The 22,560-nt window shown below is 43.5% G+C and overlaps 1 protein-coding gene across 1 annotated transcript; it reads left to right on the forward strand.

The window, feature by feature from the left end:
• Positions 1-4,789: 4,789 nt before the first annotated feature.
• taf9 (TAF9 RNA polymerase II, TATA box binding protein (TBP)-associated factor) lies at positions 4,790-21,654 on the forward strand. The gene is made up of 7 exons (XM_055643943.1): positions 4,790-5,159; positions 7,808-7,889; positions 9,707-9,843; positions 9,918-10,052; positions 10,138-10,222; positions 19,957-20,067; positions 20,748-21,654. The coding sequence occupies exons 1-7, from the start codon at positions 5,124-5,126 to the stop codon at positions 20,918-20,920; spliced, it is 759 nt and encodes a 252-aa protein (XP_055499918.1). The 5' UTR covers positions 4,790-5,123; the 3' UTR covers positions 20,921-21,654.
• Positions 21,655-22,560: the final 906 nt, after the last annotated feature.

Genomic DNA, 22,560 nt, shown 5'->3' on the forward strand with positions numbered 1-22,560 from the left:
CAGGTTTTGCTGTACACTTCATACAATAGAGCACATCATAATACAATGATCTTTGGTGTTCAGTAGAAAGTGCTCTTCACGACGACAAGAGGTAAAAGCGTTTTCTCTCGACTAAGTGCTCGTGTAGTTCAAGTGTTGTTTAGCCAATAAAAACCATTTTGCTCTACCCGCTTGGTCTCGCTTCAATTGGTGACCCCGTTGATCCAAATGTTTTTCGGATCCACTATTATGGACGCAGCCGCTACCCTCGACGCCAACCCAGCCCAGCAAAACGCAGTTAAACTAAAGCTGCCCATTTTCTGGACGGCACAACCTCACGTATGGTTTCAGCACATTGAGGCCCAATTGCAGGTTCGACACATTGTCGCCGATTCAACTAAATAGTTCTACGTAGTCGGCGCGGTTACCAAGAAACAGCTGGTCGTTTGATTCCTTACCTTCAACAAACACCAGCCGACGGCAAGTAGAGGGCCTCAAGGCACTGCTGCTGCGTACTTTTGGGCTCAGCCACCGCAATCGGGCCTCCAGGATCCTGCACATGGACAAGCCATCAGTACTGATGAGCGAATTGCTCTCACTGATGGACGGTCACAGGCCTTGTTTTCTCTTAGAGCAGGCGTTCCTTGGACAGATGCCGGACGACATCGGCCTGCTCCTCGCCGGTAACAACTTCACCAACCGCCTGCAACTAGCCGAAAGAGCAGGCGAGCTGCAGCAAGCCAAACAGCATGATGGTGCTTCCATCAGCCACTCAAACACGGCGTTGTATACCACCGGCCCACCGCTCCACGCACGGGCACGTAGGCTCCCACCTGGCAAGCTGCAGCATGCCAAGAAGGAATTCCAGCAAATGGAAGAGATGGGTATTGTGCGGTGCTCTGACAACCCATGGGCTTCCCACTCCATATGGTCCCCAAAGCTTCCGGCGGCTGGAGACCATGCGGGGACTACCGAAACCACAACAATGCCACGACAGCCGACCGCTACCTCATCCCTCACATACAGCCTTACACGGCCCATTTGGACGGGGCAAAATACTTTTCCAATGTTGACCTGGTGCGCAGTTACCACCAGATACCTGTCCACCACGATGACGTGCCCAAGACTGCAATTATCACCCCTTTCAGACTATTCGAATGGCTGAGAACGTCTTTTGGCCTCAAAAATGCCGTCCAAGCCTTTCAGCGGCTTATGGACATGGTCGGCCGGGGGTTGGATTTTTTATTCATTTACCCTGATGACATTCTGGTCGCCTGCTGCTCTCGTCAAGAGCACTGCGCACACCTCTGGTTGCTGTGCCAGCATCTCAGTGACCATGTCCTCGCCATTAATCCAAACAAGTGCCAGTTTGGCCTCGACTCAATTACCTTTCTCGACCATCATGTCAACCCCGCTCCCCGCCAAGGTGGAGGCTATTCGACCGCTTCTCCAGCCAGCCACAGTGAAAGGTCTCCAGGAGTTTGTTGGTGTGATAAACTTTTACCATCGTTTCATACCAGTGGTGACCCGGAATATGCGGCCTTTGTTTCAGTGTCTGGCAGGAAAACAGCGGACCGGGTGTGGGATGCGGAAACCACGGCCACGTTCGATGCCACAAAGGAGGCGCTGGCAAACGCGACAATGCTCGTCCATCCGCGGGCCAACGCCCCAACCGATCTCACCGTGTACGCTTCTGACCGCTGTCGGGTGGGGTCCTCGAAAAATTCATTGACGGTCGCTGGCAGCCTCTTGCCTTTTTCAGCCAACACCTGTGTCATCCAGAGAGAAATTACAGCGCGTTCGATCGCGAGCACCTGGGCCTCTAACTGGCTGTCCGTCACTTCCATATTTCCTGGTGGGCAGACCCCTCGCGGCTTTTACAGACCACAAACCCCTTGCCTTCGCGTTTACTAAAGTGTCAGATCCCTGGTCCGCACGACAACAACGACATTTGGCCATTTCGGAGTATACCACCTGAATCCACCATGTGGCGGGTAAGATCAACCAGGTCACTGACACCTTATCCCGCCCTGCCATTAATGCCATTCTGACTTTAGCTCCGGTAATCGACTATTTAAGCCTGGCCCCTGCGCAACAGGACGACGAGATGCTCACATATTGCACCGCCATTTCGGGTTTGATACTGGAGGACGTCCCGCTTGGATCCACTGGCATTACCGTCCTCTGTGATGTCTCCACGGGGCAACCGCAACCCATCGTCTCTACGGTTTGGCGACGTTGTATTTTCGATTCAGTCCATGGATTAGCCCACCCTTCTATCCAGGCAACTACATCCCTGGTGGCAGCCAAATTCGTATGGCTCGGCCTACGTAAGCAAGTTGGTTCCTGGGCCAGGGCCTGTGTCCGCTGCCAAACTGCCGAAGTCCAACGTCATGTGCGAGCACCTCTGCAGGATTTTGGCGGCCCACAACACCATTTCGACCACATCCACGTTGATCCTACCACCGTCCCGAGGTGTCACCCACCCGCTCACCATAGTGGATCGGTTCACGCGGTGGCCCGAGGCCGTTCCACTCGGTGACACCTCCGCTGTGATTTGTGCACATGCCATCACAGCCCACTGGGTGGCTCGTTTCAGTGTGCCAGTAGACATTTCATCGGTCTGGGGTGCCTATTTCAACTCCGCGCTGTGGTCGGTCATGGTCCAACTGCTCGCCGCTCAGTTGCACCACACCACGGCGTACCATCCTCAGTCTAACGGCCTGGTGGAACGGTTCCACCGGCACCCGAAGTCCTTCTTGAAGGCACAGCTCACGGCTTTAATCTGTGCTAGCATGCCTTTGCAATCAGGTGGGCAAGCTTGCCTCTGTCCCGACCGCTCGCCACGGATTTGCCACTTCCCATGTCCCACCTGCTCTCAAGGAATGTCAATTTTTTTTTGTTTGGAGGGACCCCGCTGCAAGGTTCGTTCGCGGGCTTTTCAGTGTGTTCAGTAGCTAGTACTCTTCACGACGACAAGAACTAAAAAAGGTTTTCTCTCGACTAAGTGCTCGTGTAGTTCAAATGTTGTTTTGACAATAAAAAACATTTTGCTCTACCCGCTTGGTCTCACTACAGCACTATATTAGATGCTTTATTTATTGAACATTTTGAATTATGTTATCTATTGAGTATTGCATTTTCAAATCTGTTCTGCAGTTGCAAGTAAGAATGTAATTGTTCCATTTCGTTATATATGACAAATAAACATTCTTGACTCTAATATATTCCCCAGGGAACCACTGCAGACATAATGTACCCTTCCTCTGATATCATGAAGTGAGCACTACCGGCTTAGTAAACACTAAATGCTGGAGTAACGCTTTTCCACTTTTGGCCACTTTTCTATCCACAGATGCAGCCGTCCATCTCCTCTGCAATTTTGTTTTCATTCAAATTTTCGCTATCTGCAGTTCTTCGCTCAAATTAAAATGAATGGATTTATTTTAGTTAGTTTTAGTTAATTTAGTTAATTTAGAAAATATCGGGAATTATCGCGTTTGCTCACTGCATTTCATCAAAACATCAATAATGCCTTAGATTTGATGAAATGCAGTGAGCAAACGCGATAATTCCCGATATTTTCGATCTTTATATCTGCACGGCCAACAACTTCCGCTGTTATTTTCCCTTCAGCGCTCTCTTGTCTTTACCTTCTGGACTCTAAAGTAAGATAGCTGTGTCTCACAGTCACCCCGACTGGCACAGTTATTTGCAGCTCAAAAACTAACCGTTTTTGCGGTTTTAAACAGGTTTGAAAGTAGGCGTTTCTAGCATCAATAACATGTACTGGAAGTGACGTTTGTACTCCAGTTAAATTTTGCGGTCACGTAGGTGAGGATCTATGATCCAGTGACCTTTCGTGAAATCACCCTATAGGGAACAAGATGCTAATTTTCGAGTATGAAAATGGCCATGACTTTTTTAATACTGAAGATATGAAAGTGTCAAATTAAACTTATTTTTATGCTTTATCTGATGGGATAAATTACAGACTTGATTTTTTAAATCTCAAAATTTTGTAACATTGCTAAATAAAGCCAGTAAAGATAGTCCGAGGATTAACATCTCCATTCAAATATTAAACTGTCAGTAACATACTGTTTGATTTTCAAACATGCTCCAACCTTGAATAGGGTGATTTCACCAAAGGTCAAATGAGCGTAGATCCCCCCTCACGTGACCGAAAATTTTAACTGGAGGACATCTCTCAGTAAGGCATTATTAACTTACTTTTGATGAAATTCAGCGAGCAAACGCGATAATTCCCGATATTTTGGATCTTAAAATCACCACGGCAAATGTCAGCTGTTCACTTCCGCCGTTTTCTACCTTCAGTTCCCTCTTGTAATTACCTTACTTTCTATCTTTTTTTTGCCTGAAAATGTAGGTCGCTGTGCTTCACTGTCACCCCGACTAGCACAGAAAATTTCAGCTCAAAAATCGGCCGTTTTCCATGTTTTTAACGGGTGGGAAAGTGCGTGTTTCCCCATTCACTTACATGTACCAAACTGAGAGATGTCCTCCAGTTAAAATTTTCGGTCACGTGAGGGGGGATCTACGCTCATTTGACCTTTGGTGAAATCACCCTATATGTAAACCAAGAGACAACGGTCAGGGAAAGACCCGACTCACGATGCTGCCGAATGTCGAGGAAGCTGCTGGTTTACACCACAGATAGAGACAAATGCTGGAGTAACTCTGCCGGACAGGCTTCATCTCTGGAGAAGAGGAATGGGTGATGTCTGAAGAAGGGTTTCGGCCCGAAACGTTGCCTATTTCCTTCACTCCATAGATGCTGCTGCACCCGCTGAGTTTCTCCAGCATTTTTGTCTACCTAGGAATAGGTGACGTTTCGGTTGGAGAACCTTCTTCAGACCAGTGTGAAGAAAGGTTCCGACCCGGAAACATCACATATTCCTTCTCTCCAGACAAGCTGCCTGTCCCGCTGCGTTACTCCAGCATTTAGTGTTTATATTATAGTTGTACGAGACCGTGGTGTGTTCACGGTGCTCCGTCCGCGGGTGAAGCAGCGCTGCCGGGGCCCGGGGCCTGGTCGTGGTCGTGGTCGAGGTCGAGGTGAGGCCCGTCGCCGCTCCGGGAAGTGAGGCATCGCGTTGGCGGAAGTGGATGGACAGGGAAAGATGGCGGCGCCGAAGAGTGTTCCGCGGGATGCGCAGGTAGGGGTTCGAGTCCCTCGATGCCCGGCGTACTTACTGTCCTAATTACATACTGTCCTACTTACTTACTGCAGCTAATGGTCGGTGTTCCCACGCGCTGTAGCGTTCCTGCTCGGCAGAGAGAAGGAAAAGCCGAGTTGGAAACAACAGATTCTCACAGCCACTAGTTTTGGGAAAGGAGCGCGAAGTCAGACCCGACAGCAACAACATATCAATGTTAGCCAAAGGGTGTCTGACTGCGCAGTGTTTCATGAGACGCATTTATCCCCTAGACTACGTGAAGTCTCTGGGAAAGGTTGAAGATCAATCGAATTTGTTAAGCTCTAATTGTGAGTTGTCAAGTAGCGGTGGGGTTCGCGCTTGTAAAATTGTTCAGAGAACTCATGGCCTATAGTTTATCGGCAGCAACATCAATAAATGCAAACAACGTTGTGATCTGGACCATATGAAGCCCCGCTAAGCTTGCAGCAAGGTAAAAAAAACGCAAAAGCACGAAGTTCACGATTTTCACCGCAATATTTTTTTTCGTTCACATGACTAATGAATAGTCTCCATCTATGGATGATGAGAAATGAGAACGAGGATACATATAAAGCAGGTAGCGTTGGTGGAGCTGGGCTGCTGTTTAAACTCTGTGATCTTTTTGGAAAGTTTTTTGTAGGCTTTCTAATCATGGCCTGTACATTCTCATACAAATTATTGATATAAACCAAGTGCCAATGCCAAGGCACACCAATCACAGGCCTCCGGTCCAAAAAACAATCTTCTACCTCCTATGTGTGAGGATGCAATCGGTCAGGCCCTGGGGATTTATCGACATTAACATGCTTTAACACTGCCAATAGCTCCTCTTTGTTAATTTGTATATGGTCCAAGACATCACAACTAATTTCTCTTAATTCCTTCGCTTCCATGAACTTCTTCATAGTTCTTAAAATTTGCACTCATCACCTAGGCTGAAGGGATCAGTCGAATGTGTCAGCATTTTCAGCAGAGACATCTGGGCTGAAGGGCTATAATGTTCTAAGTAAATTGTCCATAGGTGACTAGTAGAATCTGAGGAAAATTGATGAAAATGTAGGGGGAATAGGTTGCAGAGAAATATGACTGGATTACCCTGTGAATTGGCATACACTCATTGTGTCAAAATGGTCTATGTGTGAGAAAATGTGGAGGATATATCTCACATTGCAGAAATGGTAAAATGCCAGGAACCAGAAGTTGCAGGGAGTCGGCAACAGCAGAGGACAGTGGACAAAGGGCCAGTAAGGAGTACTAGGTCAACTGCAGGAGATATCCATTCAAGTACAAGTGCAAAACAACAGAATGTTGAAAGACAGTACTGAAAAATCAGAGTAGTGGAAAATAATTTTTAAATCTAACAATAGAATAGGATATAGTTAAGAGTGAGAGTATGTGGCAGCATATCGCCTGGAATGGGGTGTGAAAGAGGTGATTGATTCAGGAGTCAGACTGTAGTGAGGAAGACACTTTGCTTAAGTTTGGGTCATCTGAGCTTTCAAGCTGCTGTACCTTCTACCCGAAAGTAAAAGAGATAAAAGGGAATGGTCAGTTGGGACAGGCACCTCTTACGATATATCTGCATTCCTGAAACACATACCACAATAGTGGACTGGGAAGATAGGCCAATACAATACTGGAACAATAACTTTGGCCTACAATGACTATGCTGCACATATCAAGTTAAACAAATTCCCTCTGACTGCACATGATCTATATCCCACCATTCCCTATATATCCATGTGCCTATTCAATGATTCTGTAATGCCATTATCGTATCTGCTTACGTCACCATCATTGGCAGCGCATTCTAGGCCCCCACCACTCTGTAAAAGAAATGTACCCCTCACATTTATTTTAAACTTTCCTCTCACCTTAATGCTATACCCTTTAATTTTTTTACATTTCCACCCTAAAAGAAATGCTGACTCTCTATCCTATCTCTAACTGTCAAAATGTTATATGCTTTTGGAATGACACCAGCCCCACCAGTCTTGGGTGTGCCTGTGTCAATGGTTACTCTGACAGACATAAGATCAGCTTCCCTGTGGCTGAATCCACAGAAAGCAACTGGATCGAATGGAGTCCCTGGCTGCATTCTCAGCTGTGCGACTCGGCCAGCAGAGGTATTCACATGCATCTTTAACCTCTCACTACTCCATTCTGAGCTGTATACCAGCTTCAAAAAGTTCTTAGAGTCCTGCATGTCTTTGGAATGTGTAGGAAACCAGCATAACCATGGGATCCCATGCCATCACAGGAGTCCACACTAGGTCAATAGGATTAAACCCAGGTTGCTGGAACAGTGATCATCTAGGTCTCAGACATTCAGCATCTAAATGGATCCTTCAACCCAGTGCAACTGCACTGAGCATTGACCACCAATAAAAATTTAACTGCTTATGCGGACTATGATTCCGTTGCACACAATTAATTTATTTTTTTGGTTGCAGTACCAAACTCAGCAAAGTTTCTATTTTGAGAATATTAGTTTTATTAACCTAATTTGTTGATTTCTGACAATTTAGGATTTAACAAAATAAAGTGGTGCACTTCAAGATACCAGAAAATTTTCCATAATTATAATTAAGGGGCAACTGATGTTTATATTTCTTTTTTTCCTGTAGGTTATGGCTCAGATTTTAAAGGATATGGGGATCACGGAATATGAACCAAGAGTTATTAATCAAATGTTGGAATTTACTTATCGTAAGTAAATACATAAGGCATGACCTTTCAGAAGCTAGAGAAGAACAAGTGTGGGATACTTGGATAAGAAATATGAATGTAATTTAAGTAGATGCTGCAGTGGAAAAAATTCCAGTTTTCCTGATTGACAGGCAGACTGTCCGGTGTATGGTGGGACAGATGCAGTTAATTCAAGAATTCAGGAGAGTTTATTGTCACAACAGAACATAGTAGGCATTGACTACAAAACACATGAATAAATAAACTGATAAAGTGCAAATAACAAATAATGGGTTATTAATGTTCAGAGTTTTGTCCGAGAATTTAATAACACTTGCAATGTTGAAATTGTAAGGAAATGTTGACATTATGGACCAGAAATAGAATATGGCAGTACATTGGATGTCACTTGAGGCCTTTGGAGGATGTTTAGATCAGACGTCACATACAACACAATATCCTCTCCAATGGGATCCCACCACCTGTCACATCTTCCCATTTCCACCCCTTTCTGCTTTCCGCAGAGATGGTTCCCTCTGCAACTCCCTGGTTCATCCATCCCTTCCCACCCAAGCCAACCCCTCCCCAGGAGCTTTCCCCTGTAACTGCAGGAGATGCAACACTTATCCTTATACCTGCTCATTTAACTCCATCCAGGGACTGACATTCCTTTTAGGTGAGGCAGAGGTTCACCTACACCTTCTCCAATCTCATTTACTGTATCTGCTGCTCTCAGTGTGGGGTCATATATATTGGCGAGACCAATCGCATACTAGATAATCGTTTTGCTGAACACCTATGCAGATTCTGGCTTGATTGCCAAACATTTTAACTCCCCTTCCCATTGCTATAGTGACCTTTCTGTCCTGGTCCTCCAATATCAGAGTGAGGCCACGCGCATATCAGCACCTCATATTTTGTTTGGGTAGCTTACAACCTAGAGGTAAGAACCTGATTTTCTCTGATTTCAGTACCCCCTGCCTTCCCTTCCTCCCTCGCCCTCATCTTCTTACCAGTTCCACTGTTTGCACCTCTGTATACATTCATTATCACCTTTTCCCAGCTAACTATGGGCCTACCTTGGTCATCTATTGCCAGCCTTCTACTTACACTGCCCCCCTCCTACCTCCACCCTAGTTGTTTTACCAGTTCCACATTGTTTCCCGCTTGAGATCACACCTTCCCAAGCCAACAATTTAGAAATACAGCGCCTAAACAGGCCCACCGAGTCCACTTCGACCAGTGATCCCCGCATATTATCACTACCCAAAAACACTAGGGACAATTTAACATTTATACCAAGCCAATTTACATAAACCTCTACGTCTTTGGAGTGTGGAAGGAAACCGAAGATATTCGGAGAAAACCCACGCAGGTCATGGGGCGAACGTACATACTCCATACAGACAAGCACCCATAGTTAGGATCGAACCTGGGACTCTGGAACTGTAAGGCTGTAGCTCTACCGCTACGCCTCCGTGCCGCCCATATGCCACAATGAGGCCCCCAGGCACTGCCTGACCTGAGGTCATTTGTTGTCGGCCCTGGTTGGTCCTGGTCTTTCCTCACCTCCAGCACTTCAACCCCACCTCCTTACTTTCAGTCTGAAGACATGTCCTGACCTGAAACGTCACCCATCCTTATTCGCCAGAGATGTTGCCTGCCCTGCTGAGTTACTCCAGCACTTTGTCTATCAACCTCTCTTAAAGCTTGGAGTTGTTTTGTTTTCCTTATTTTAGTCCCTCTGTCCCTTCCTTCACACCCTAGGATGTTTGTGAGTGTGATCACTCTGTTACAAGATGGGGAAATATAATTTCGATATTTCTGTAATTTTTCAGGGTATGTTACCACAATATTGGAAGATGCTAAAATTTATTCTAGTCACGCTAAAAAGGCAAGTGTTGATGCTGATGATGTCAGGTTGGCTATTCAGTGTCGAATGGACCATTCATTTACATCTCCACCTCCTAGAGATGTAAGTATTAATCATTAAAATGATTTTGTTTATGATAAGTAGCACTACCCTAACTTAAATTTTCACACCTCTAGTTTCTGCTGGAGATTTCTCGACAGAAGAATCAAAACCCACTACCATTGATAAAACCATATGCTGGACCCAGGCTACCTCCAGATAGATACTGTCTAACAGCACCGAACTACAAATTGAAGTCAGTACACAAGAAGGTATGAATCAATGTGGCATCTTTGGAGTTGATACTGACCCAGTTTTGCACATCTGAACTAATTTTATATTTCCCTAACATTGAAGATGGCATCATCCGCTGGAAGAATAACTGTACCAAGATTAAGTGTTGGAGATTGTGTAACCAGTCGACCCAGCACACCAACATTGGGTAAGTTGTAATTTTACAGATACTAATACATTTTTGATGCTGCATATTTACAAATGTTAGCAAGAATGATTGTCATATTTAAAACATTGTGCAAAACAGAGAATTTCCCACATCATTCCCCAGCAATTGTAATAACATTGTGGATTGTCACTGTCATAGGTCCCTTCGGCCCACCCACGTCCATGTTGACCAGCAATCACCTGTACACTAGCACTATTCTACACACTACGGACAATTTACAGAAGCCAATTAAGGTACACACCTGTATGTCTTTGGAATGTGGAAGGAAGCCAGAGCACATGGTACAGGGAGAACATACAAATTCCAAGAATTAGCTCCCTTAATTAGTATCGAATACAGGTCTCTGGTGCTGTAAGGCAGCCACTCTACCACTGCACCCCTGTGCCATTCTGGTATTCCTTATATAAAAGGGTAACCAAAGAAGGGTCCCAACCTGAAATGTCACCTGTCCATTGATCCACAGATGTTGCAAGGCTCGCTGAGTTCCTCCAACAATTTGTGCTATACACAAAAATAACTATTGCACCTTGAGATTTTTTTTTTCAGAGATGATGCAATCCAGTTAGCCTAGCTTTATGGAGAGAAGGGACAGGACAAATGATCAGTCCATAACTGGGTTGAGTTTAGTACATTGTTGACATGATTGTGTGGATTTTCCTCTGGCGTCCAATTTCCTCCCACGGCCACAGATATGCTGGTGGGTTAATTGGTGACTGTAAACTGCCCATTATGTATTGAGTGGCAGAAAAATTGGGATTGGGTGAGTCGGGAAGAAGGAGGTTGTTGGGGACGTGAGAGAAAAATTAGAATCAGGGACGGTGGGTTTTTGATGGATGATGTGGATACGGTTGGCTAAATGGCCTATTCACAATTTGTATTGACTTTTGACTGATGTATGTTCTTAAAATAATATTATTCATAAAAATATTAAGGTTGCAGATATTGAAAATTTAAAATATAATCGAAAATCCTGGAAATATTCCGCAGGTATTGGTGGTCTGGAAAATAAATAGTAAACATTTCAGGCCTGAAACTTGTCAGCTGATGATGGTAATTAGAATACAGGTGGCAGTTCCTAAGTAATTGATTTACTTTTTGAGTTTGATGAATAACCATTCATCAGGGCTCGAAATTAACGGGTGCCAATGGCCACCTAACGTCCTGCCGGGCAACCTAAAAGTCATGCCATTTTACCTGCCTTGGCAAGCACCCGGGACGCATGCCGTTCAACTCTGAGCGGGACCCCCTCTCTATCTCTCTCTCTCTGTCACTCTCCGTCTCAGCCTGCCATACTTGTCCGGGCCGCCGGTTCTCCGCTCCTCGTCCGCCGGCACGGCCGCCCGCCTTACACATACTCACTTGACCATGGTCAGCGCATCCTTCCCCCTGCACATGCGCACCACCACGGCCAGCACATCATCGCCCGCCTCACAGCGAATCACTCCGTGGAGCTGGAGTAACTCCCTAGAGTAACTCTTGCTTCTTGATTTCCTGGTCCTCCAAAAATATTCTAAATGGAATTTAAACTGGAGGTGGTGGTGGGTCCATCACCAAACTCCAAACCCTGAACAATAACAGCCTATTGCACTTTATCTGTTTATTTATTGTGTGTATATATATATATATATTTATATGGTCTATGGTATTTAAACACACTGAACTATTACCTCCTGTTCTGTATTATGTTTACATATTCTGTTGTGCTGCAGCAAGCAAGAATTTCATTGTCCTATCTGGGACATATGACAATAAAACTCTCTTGGCGTGGAATTAAGCAAAAAGGTTCTTCTGGGGAAAAAAAGAGCTGCCTTAAATTTAGTTGCATCTGGTTGGGTAACTATGGTAGGGTGAAGACTATTCCATGCTTTAATTGTGCGGGAAAACTCCATGGAGCAGCAAGCATCTCTGGATAGAAGAAATTGGGTGATGTTTCGGGTCGAGACCCTTCTTTAAAGCCCTGTCTCACGGCAGGAGTGTTGTAAAAACAAGCCTGAAGGCTTTGTGTCTCAATGCAAGGAGCATTCGTAATAAAGTGGATGAGTTGAATGTGCAGATAGCTATTAATGACTATGATATTGTTGGGATCATGGAGACATGGCTCCAGGGTGACCAAGGCTGGGAGCTCAACATCCATGGATATTCAATATTCAGGAGTGATAAACAGAAAGGAAAAGGAGGTGGGGTAGCGTTGCTGGTTAGAGAGGAGATTAACGCAATAGAAAGGAAGGACATTAGCTTGGAGGATGTGGAATCGATATGGGTAGAGCTGCGAAACACTAAGGGGCAGAAAACACTAGTGGGAGTTGTGTATGGTCACCTAACAGTAGTAGTGTAGTTGGGGATGGCATCAAACAGGAAATTAGAAATGCGTGCTACAAAGGTAAAATAGTTATAATGGGTGACTTCAATCTACATATAGATTGGGTAAATCAAATTGGCAAGGGGGCTGAGGAAGAGGATTTCTTGGAATGTATGCGGGATAGTTTTCTAAACCAACATGTAGAGGAACCAACGAGAGAGCAGACTATTCTAGACTGGGTATTGAGTAATGAAGAAGGGTTAGTTAGCAGTCTTGTTGTGCGTGGCATGGATGAGCTACAACAATTGTTCATCCCAGTTTGGCAAAAGAACAAATCAGGGAAGGCAGTACATCCATGGATTACAAGGGAAATCAGGGATAGTATCAAAACAAAAGATGAAGCATACAAATTAGCCAGAAAAAGCAGCCTACCAGTCCAGCAGAGGAGGACAAAGCGGCTTAATTAGGAAAGGGAAAATAGATTATGAAAGAAAACTGGCATGGAACATAAAAACTGTCTGCAAAAGTTTTTATAGATACGTGAAGAGAAAAAGATTAGTTAAAACAAATGTAGGTCCCTTGCAGTCAGAAACAGGTGAGTTGATCATGGGGAACAAGGACATGGCAGACCAATTGAATAATTACTTTGGTTCTGTCTTCACTAAGGAAGACATAAATAATCTGCCGGAAATAGCAAGGGACCGGGTGTTAAATGAGATGGAGGAACTGAGTGAAATCCAGGTTAACCGGGAAGTGGTGTTAGGTAAATTCAATGGATTGAAGGCCGATAAATCCCCAGGGCCAGCTAGGCTGCATCCCAGAGTACTTAAGGAAGTAGCCCCAGAAATAGTGGATGCATTAGTGATCATTTTTCAAAACTCTTTGGATTCTGGATTAGTTCCTGAGGATTGGAGGGTAGCTAATGTAACCCCACTTTTTAAAAAGGGAGGGAGAGAGAAAACGGGGAATTAAAGGCCAGTTAGTCTAACATCGGTAGTGGGGAAACTGCTAGAATCAGTTATTAAAGATGGGATAGCAACACATTTGGAAAGTGGTGAAATCATTGGACAAAGTCAGCATGGATTTATGAGAGGTAAATCATGTCTGACAAATCTTATAGAATTTTTCGAGGATGTAACTAGTAGAGTGGCTAGGGAGAACCAATGGATGTGCAATATCTGGACTTTCAGAAGACTTTCAGAAGGCTTTCGACAAGGTCCCACATAAGAGATTGGTATACAAACTTAAAGCACACGGTATTGGTGGTTCAGTATTGATGTGGATAGAGAATTGGCTGGCAGACTGGAAGCAAAGAGCAGGAGTAAACGGGTTATTTTCACAATGGCAGGCAGTGACTAGTGGGGTACCGCAAGGCTCAGTGCTGAGACCCCAACTATTTACAATATATATTAATGATTTAGCTGAGGGAATTGAATGCAACATCTCCAAGTTTGCGGATGACACGAAGCTGGGAGGCAGTGTTAGCTGTGAGGAGGATGCTAGGAGGCTGCAAGGTGACTTGGATAGGCTGGGTGAGTGGGCAAATGCATGGCAGATGCAGTATAATGTGGATAAATGTGAGGTTATCCACTTTGGTGGCAAAAACAGGAAAGTAGACTATTATCTGAATGGTGGCCCATTAGGAAAGGGGGAGATGCAGCGAGACCTGGGTGTTATGGTACATCAGTCATTGAAAGTAGGCATGCAGGTGCTGCAGGCAGTGAAGAAAGCGAATGGTATGTTAGCATTCATAGCAAAAGGATTTGAGTATAGGAGCAGGGAGGTTCTACTGCAGTTGTACAGGGTCTTGGTGAGACCACACCTGGAGTATTGCGTGCAGTTTTGGTCTGCTAATCTGAGGAAAGACAGTCTTGCCATAGAGGGAGTACAGAGAAGAGTCACCAGACTGATTCCTGAGATGTCAGGACTTTCATATGAAGAAAGACTGGATAGACTCGGCTTGTACTTGCTAGAATTTAGAAAATTGAGGGGGGATCTTATGGAAACTTACAAAATTCTTAAGGGGTTGGACAGGCTAGATGCAGGAAGATTGTTCCCGATGTTGGGGAAGTCCAGAACAAGGGGTCACAGTTTAAGGATAAGGGGGAAATCTTTTAGTACCGAGATGAGGAAAACATTTTTCACACAGAGTGGTGAATCTCTGTAATTCTCTGCCACAGAAGGTAGTTGAGGCCAGTTCATTTGCTATATTTAAGAGGGAGTTAGATGTGGCCCTTGTGGCTATAGGGATCAGGGGGTATGGAGAGAAGGCAGGTACAGGATACTGAGTTGGATGATCAGCTATGATCATATTGAATGGAGGTGCAGGCTCGAAGGGCCGAATGGCCTATTCCTGCACCTATTTTCCATGTTTCTATTCATCCTGTAGTGATCACCCATTCATGCTGCACAGACTCTCCGATCCACACTGTACTGATCCTTCCCCCCCCCCCCCCCCCCCCCCCCCCCCCATCCCATCCATCCTGTACTGATCCTCCCATTCAAGAACAATGGGGGAACAGTCTAAAGAAGGGTCTCGACCCGAAACGTTGCCTATTTCCTTCGCTCCATAGATGATGCCTCACCCGCTGAGTTTCTCCAGCACTTTTGTCTACCCCCATTCAACACCACTGACATCCCCCGTGCTCTCCCCTCACAATTTTACCTACTCCAACCAACACGTACTAATTCACCTGCCTCCATCCATCCATTCTGCACCGATTGCCTTCTAACAACCCCCCCCCCCCCCACCCGCCATCTATTCCTCCGCACTGATTCATACACACACCCCCTCCCTGACCATATTGTCCTGGAAATGTCTTCAGAGCGTTTGATAACGGAATTCAATCAAATGTGTTTTAATTCCCAATGTTAATATGTTTTAATCTATAAAGATGGATTAATTATACTGTGAACACGTGAAACATTAAAACCGCAGTGTTCAATTGTCACTGCTACCGTTGACACGTTATTACAGAATTCATTTTAACGGCAAATCAATGCTCTTAATATGGAGTATCAGTACTGTAGTTATTTAATGAGCAACATTCACATTTATACGTATGCATATATGTTACCATGGTCCAGGATTTATTGACACAGGTTGATCATATGCTGAATAATCCAACCACATTTTTGTTTGGAAGTGGAAAGAACTAATAGAAATTGCATTCATTGCAATGTGTAAAAAGAGTTGAGAAACTGTCTTATAATTTTGCTGCATGTCATTGTGGGATATATCATGATTGGTGAATGTTTAGTTTGTGACTTTATTTGAAGCAGAAATAATCTGTAAATGCTTCATTGAGTATAATTCCGACTGGTAACTACGCACTTCGCCCGAGCACATTATCGCACGCGTCATGCAAGCCGTCTTAAATGACCACCTAAACTGTCATTTGGCAACCTAAAAAGCTGCCGAGGTTGCCCGGCTGGCAACAGGGAAAAAAAGTTAAGCTAGAGCCCTGCAGTAGCTGTAATGGGGGACATAGTGTCACTTAGAGATTTAAGACTGAAAATGGATAGTTTCTTGTTTTTAGTGACCAAAGTTATCAACCTATCATTTTTTGTGTGTTGGAAAACAAAATATAGTGGCACAGCTGGTAGACTTGCTGCCTCACACACCAGAGATCTGTGTTCGATCCTGTTCTCGGGCACTGTCTGTGTTGAATTTGCACCTTCTCCCTGCAAGCGTGTGGGTTTTTTCCCACATCCCAAAGACGCATTCGCTTTGTAGGTTAGCTTGTCTCTGTAAAATTGCCCCATACGTGTTGGGAGTGGGTGAGCAAAGTGCGATAACAGAACTTGTGTAAATGGGTAGACAAAAATGCTGGAGAAACTCAGCGGGTGTCGCCTATTTCCCTTGCTCTAAAGGAAATAGGCGACATTTTGGGTCGAGACCCTTCTTCACTCTGATGTGAGGGTCGGGGGGACGGGATGAAGAAAGGAAGAGATGGAGACAGTGGGTTGAATGAGAGCTGGAAAGCAGAGGAGAAAGCAGGGACTACCTGAAATTGGAGAAGTCATTGTTCATACCGCTGGGGTGTAAACTGCTCAAGCGAAATATGAGGTGCTGCTCCTCCAATTTATGGTGGGCCTCACTCTGGCCTTGGAGGAGGCCCTGGACAGAAAGGTCGGATTCGTGATGGGAGGGGGAGTTGAAGTGCTGAGCCACCAGGAGATCAGGTTAATTATTTTGAACTGAGTGGAGGTGTTGTGCGAAGCGATCGCTAAGTCTGCGCTTGGTCTCACCGAGTTTGATCATACGCTGAATAATCCAACCACATATTTGTTTGGAAGTGGAAAGAAATAATAGAAATTGCATTAATTGAAACATGTAAAAAGAGTTGAGATACTTTATTATAATTTATAATGAATATGTTTAGTTGACTTTATTTGAAGCAGAAATAATATGTGAATGCTTCATTGAGCATAATTCCTACTGGTAACTACGCACTTCGTCCGATCTAAATGGAACGCACTATTCACAGATCTTATGTCGGACATCTCTTTATTGTGGTAGTCACAACCCGGTTTTACACAAGACATTACATGGTGTCAGGATGACATCAAATACATAGAAACATAGAAAATAGGTGTAGGAGGAAGCCATTCGGCCCTTCGAGCCATTCATTGTGATCATGGCTGATCGTCTCCTATCAATAACCCGTGCCTGCCTTCTCCTCATATCCCTTGACTCCACTAGCCCCTAGAGCTCTATCTAACTCTCTTAAATTCATCAAGTGATGGCTTGAACATGACCTTGAACATCATACCTTGAACATGAATCATTAATTTTGATTTGTTGCAATTATTAAAATATTTTACTTTTGTTTTGAGTTCACAACCCACAAGTCTTCCAGGCTGTTTAAAACGTGGACTGGTACAAGTAGTCCCGCCCGCCTAGGCACCCGGAGGCAAGCTGGCAGTGAGTGGGTGAGAATTTGGTTGTAAGCACGACATCGCTGTGTGAGTAAATAGTCCTAACCTCCTGCAGCAAGACTGGTTCTCTTGGCAAGCAATCGCACATTTCGTTGCCACAGCTGTCAAACTCAAACAAGCGAATCTCATAGCCATAAGGCGAACAAATCAATTGGCCGTCTGGACTGAAGCAAAGTTCCTTAATGTAACCAGGGCTATGTTCACTTCTTCAATGTAGTGCGTGAGGCAAAGCAATGAATGAGGGGAGGATTTCCAGACCGGAGGCCCATCTTGGAATTCATAGATGCAAGTCCACTCTTGATCATCACTGTTGCTTGTGCACCGAATTAATGCAGCCCAGCCTTTTGGGTGAAGTCGGGCGAGACATCTTACATCTGGATGGAGTTGACCATTTGCTAGTCGTGGACTATTACTCCAAGTACCCAGAAATAGTGCAACTGCCAGACATGACGTCTCATTCAGTGATACGAGAAATGAAGGAGGAGATGTAATGATGTAATACAGTTCTCTCAATCTCTTTCTGCGTTGCCCACTGCCAAATCTCACTTGCAGATGAGATTCGAAATGGGAGAATGAGGTATCGGTATCTCCCAAAGGAAGTATTAAATGTGGTCAGGCACGAGCTGTCGTCGCTCAGTGGGGACTACCAATACCCACTTGTAGCGTCATATTTCGAGAACCATTTTGCCTTCGGCATGCGGGCTGCAATGTTCTTGAACGTCTACATCGGGAAATGCTCCCTGCAAATGGCCGCATTGAGGTCACGCAGGTCAAGGCATATGCGGACTTCGCCATTAGGCTTGCTAACAACAGTCATTGAACTCGCCAATCTGTCCGTTCGCTCACGGGCTTTATGACTCCCAAGCTTTCCATGTTCTCTAATTCGGCTTTGACCTTATCCCTGGGCTTATATGGGATACGAGGGGCGGGTTTTTCTTAGGTTGTGCAGTCTCTTGCAGCGCTATGTTGTACTTGTGTTTTTTTAGCTTTCCCAGCCCTTAGAAAAGCTTGCTGTTTTCCTCAATGATTTTCGCAGTGTATAATTCAGACTGAGTTTTTCTCCATGCTGCTCATGTGGGAGGTTCCATCATGTTTGGCTCGCGCGGTATGGGTGCCGCTGGGGTGGGGTGCGGCAGTGTCAGGCACTGGCGCTTTCCCCACTCCCCTACTGTGTGGTTTGCCAGTAGCTGGCGCTCTCGCACATGCTGGGCTCGCGCTCACCCCATCAACCATCTTATTTTGCACAAGTACCCTGAACTTCTCATACGTCTGTTTCCCAAATATGGGTTTCACATCCTCACTTACTATTTGAAAGATAACACTATATTCCTTCTTACCTAATTTAACGTTGCCCTTTGCCTGTCCCACAGGCTTCATTTTGTGTTCAGAGTATGACCATTAAGGCAAGACCAGTCTTTCCGAACAAGTTCTCTGGCAGGATGTCAACTTGAGTCTAGTTTGAACTCGATGTCCACATTGTTAATGCTGCACAGCTGCATTACCCCCTCGGAGCTACTCCATCTGTACACAGAACGGTACTGAGTACCACAGAAACAGGGAGGACATACGACCCGCGCACGAAAGCAGCTGAGCAACGCAGCAAAAGAGCGCAAAAACTGAGCAATCACAGCCTGTATCACAAGGTAATGCATTGGAGAACCTGCTCGCAGCGTGCCAAGCCACACTCACACACAACAGAAATACAACACAGAACGAGTCAGAAATACGACTCGCACAAGAAGTGGGCGAATGTCAACACCCCCAACTCGGCTTGTTATGTAAAATAGTTAGGCAAGAGTAAAAGAAGGCAATGTAAAAACAAAACGCGGAGTTATAGAGTTTCTAGTTTTGTAGTATGATGTTCAAAGTATAAAGAGCCCTGTGTTAATTGTGGTAGAATACAGCAAGGATAACGTCATTATCTCATTATTCATTGGCTACAAGTCTAGCAACGATGGATAGTGATGTTTTAGTTTCAAAGCACTTAAGAATGATATCCTGTGTCTCGTTATTCATTAGCTATAAGTCTAGCAGTAATGAATTACTATTTTCTATTCGTAAGTCCTTTATATGTATACAAACATGTCAATTATTTCATGATGACTGTACACTTTATATGCCTTGGACGTAGGGGGAGATGTAATGTATGCAACGTTTGTATTAATCATCAACATGTAAATGCGATCACCCTCTTGAGGCCAAACTATCATTAAATGGAACGCAGTACTTGCAAATTTCATCAGTGTCGGTTATCTCTTTATTGTGCTAGTCACAACCGGGTTTTACACAAGACATTACAGCTACTAATGTATCTACATATTGGTACTGACTACACTATCATGAACTGTTTAGAACAAGGAAGGACTTCAAATATTTTGGACAAACGCAATTTACATTTTGCAGTAGCGTCTACTTCCTCAGAATGTTGAGTAAATTTCTATATATTTCAAACGTATAAAATTTGCTTTTTCAGGTACACAATCGCAAACATTGGCAGTTACAGCAAAAGTTGGAACGCCTGCATCATTAGCTGGACAGAGATTTACAGTACAGATCCCTTCTTCACAAGCTACTGTTAAGCCAGGTAAAATTGCAATCTTAAATTATGGAAATGCTCTTTTAATAACAGGCAGTGCTAAATCTAATGAATAATTTAATGTATTAATGCTGCTGCTACGTAGCACCAGCGGCCTGCTACTGACCTTGTGCTGTTTGTGTGGAGTTTGCATATTTTTCCTGTGACCACTTAACTTTCCTTCAGACGTTCTGGTTTCGTCTCATAACAATCTTGTAATTTGAGAAGTGGTGGAGTTGATGGGCATCTGGGAGAATGAATTACAGGAAAGTAAGGGGAGGGGTGGGAATGATGGTAATGCTTAATGATCCACCATCGACTCGCTGAGCTGAATGGCCTCCCATATAATAAGTAAATATAAAAATAAACCATACAGAAAATAAATGCATTATTTATTTGGGATATGGGATTATCCTCAGGTATTTTACTACTTCCCACCCATTATTGTTAAAGGAATTTGCATTATTCTACTACATTGACATTCTTAATATTTCAGTTTACTTTAAACATTATAGTTCAGTGACACCTGTGACCCAACAATGCATAGTAAATCCAAGTAAGGGCCTGTTTCCACACCATATCTCTAAACTAGACTGTATTGTAAAATTGATGAATTTGTTTCTTTGCTTTGGTTTTGTAAATATGCTTTTTGGATAAACTCTTCAACAATCGCACACTTTATCTTGCAGCCACTTGGATCTCTTCATCAACTGCAGTCCAAAATGTGCTGATAAATCAATCTCTGATTGGATCAAAAAATATCCTTATCACAACTAACATGGTCTCAAACCCGAGTAGCACCACTGAGTTAAACCCATTGAAACGGAAACATGAAGATGATGATGACTATGATGCTTCCTAAAAGTGGACATAACCCATCTTTCAAAATTATTTTCCAAAATAAAGCCAATATTTTGACACTCAGTTGCTCAAGATGATCTGCCAAGGTCAGTTTGGGGTTGCTTGCATTAATTCCAGTTTGAAAAATCTGATGGGTATGTACAGTAATGCTAAGCGAATGCAGTTCATCTTGCCTGTGTATAAATTAAAATATGGTATGGATGCTACTCCTGTTTAAATTAAATAAATGTGCCATTACAGTACCCTCATCAGCTATAGTCTTGGTTCACAACTTTCCATTAGCTTATTTTGAAAATGTTCTATTTTTGTAGTCATTTCTGTGTTTAAATTATTTTTCATGTGGGACGTTGCCCTCATTTAACTTAATTATTTCTACGCTTTGATTTTTGATTTTGTTCTTTTTGTGCAATTTATTATTATCTACATTTTTATGTCCAAAAAGTTTAATAAATTGGCAACATTGCAACTATCAAATTCACTTTTGTCTACGTTGTAAAGTAAGTTTACATTTATGCAATTTTAAAGAATTATTTGCTCGATCCAGTTATATTGTGATTATTATTAATATTTTACAGTGAAACATTCTTTGTCAATCATTTGGTGTATCATCTTTACTTGGAAATGCAATTTGTATTCCAAAATATATCTGATGTAGTGTTTTAGAACTTAACAGAGGCTTGTTTCATATAACATTGCAATTATTTTTGGTTTTCTATTAAAAGCTACTTTGCTGTTCATTGTGTAGTAATTTTTATATAAAAGGAAATATATTTTTTCAACTTAAGTTTTTGTCAACTTAAGGTGAATTTTACAATAACCTGGGTATTGTGGTTATCCCGGTGTTGTACTCCCATTAGAAAATACCTGCAAAACTTCCTTATTGATGTTGTTACCTTGAATGAGCAACTGAAATTATTATTTTATCTTATTCATGAGTTGGATGATCAGCCATGATCATATTGAATGGCGGTGCAGGCTCGAAGGGCCGAATGGCATACTCCTGCACCTATTTTATATGTTTCTATGAGCTCTGCAAAAATCCTTACCAATCCGTATAATATTTCCATAAAACTATTAAAACAAAAATATACCAACATTCTTTAATTATTTAAATTGCAGGAATAGCAAAAAAATACGCACATGAAAAACAGCCAATTCTTGGACTGACATGTTTTATCAAAGTCATTTTTGTTTCTCAATCTAAAATGTTATTTCAAGATATGCAGCAGAATCCCATAATGCATTACTTTGTTTGAAATGCAACGAAGGTTTGAACATTCCTATAGACTTGATCTATTTTTTTCTTTTATCTATCTGGTTCCAAATAAAAGCCACCCTGAATGTGTTCAATTCAATTTTCTGACAGACAAAAGTATTAAATCCAAATTACTGCAGTTCTGGAGAATCTCACAGGGTCAAATGGGCAGATAACATTTTGGGTTGGGATCTTTCTTCAGACTGATGAAGTAGTGGGGAGAAAGATGGAAAAGAGAGTGGATACAGGTGGGTGGGGTGGTGATTGCAGATGAGTGGATTTATTGGCAGGTTGGAGGTCAAAATGAGACAAAAGAACAGATATGGCAAGAGAGGAATGAAGAATGGTTAAATGGAATTAGGGGACAGTAGGGTGGGAAAAGGAAC

The sequence above is a fragment of the Leucoraja erinacea genome, chromosome 12 (assembly GCF_028641065.1).
Source record: "Leucoraja erinacea ecotype New England chromosome 12, Leri_hhj_1, whole genome shotgun sequence".
NCBI classification, from domain to species: domain Eukaryota; kingdom Metazoa; phylum Chordata; class Chondrichthyes; order Rajiformes; family Rajidae; genus Leucoraja; species Leucoraja erinaceus.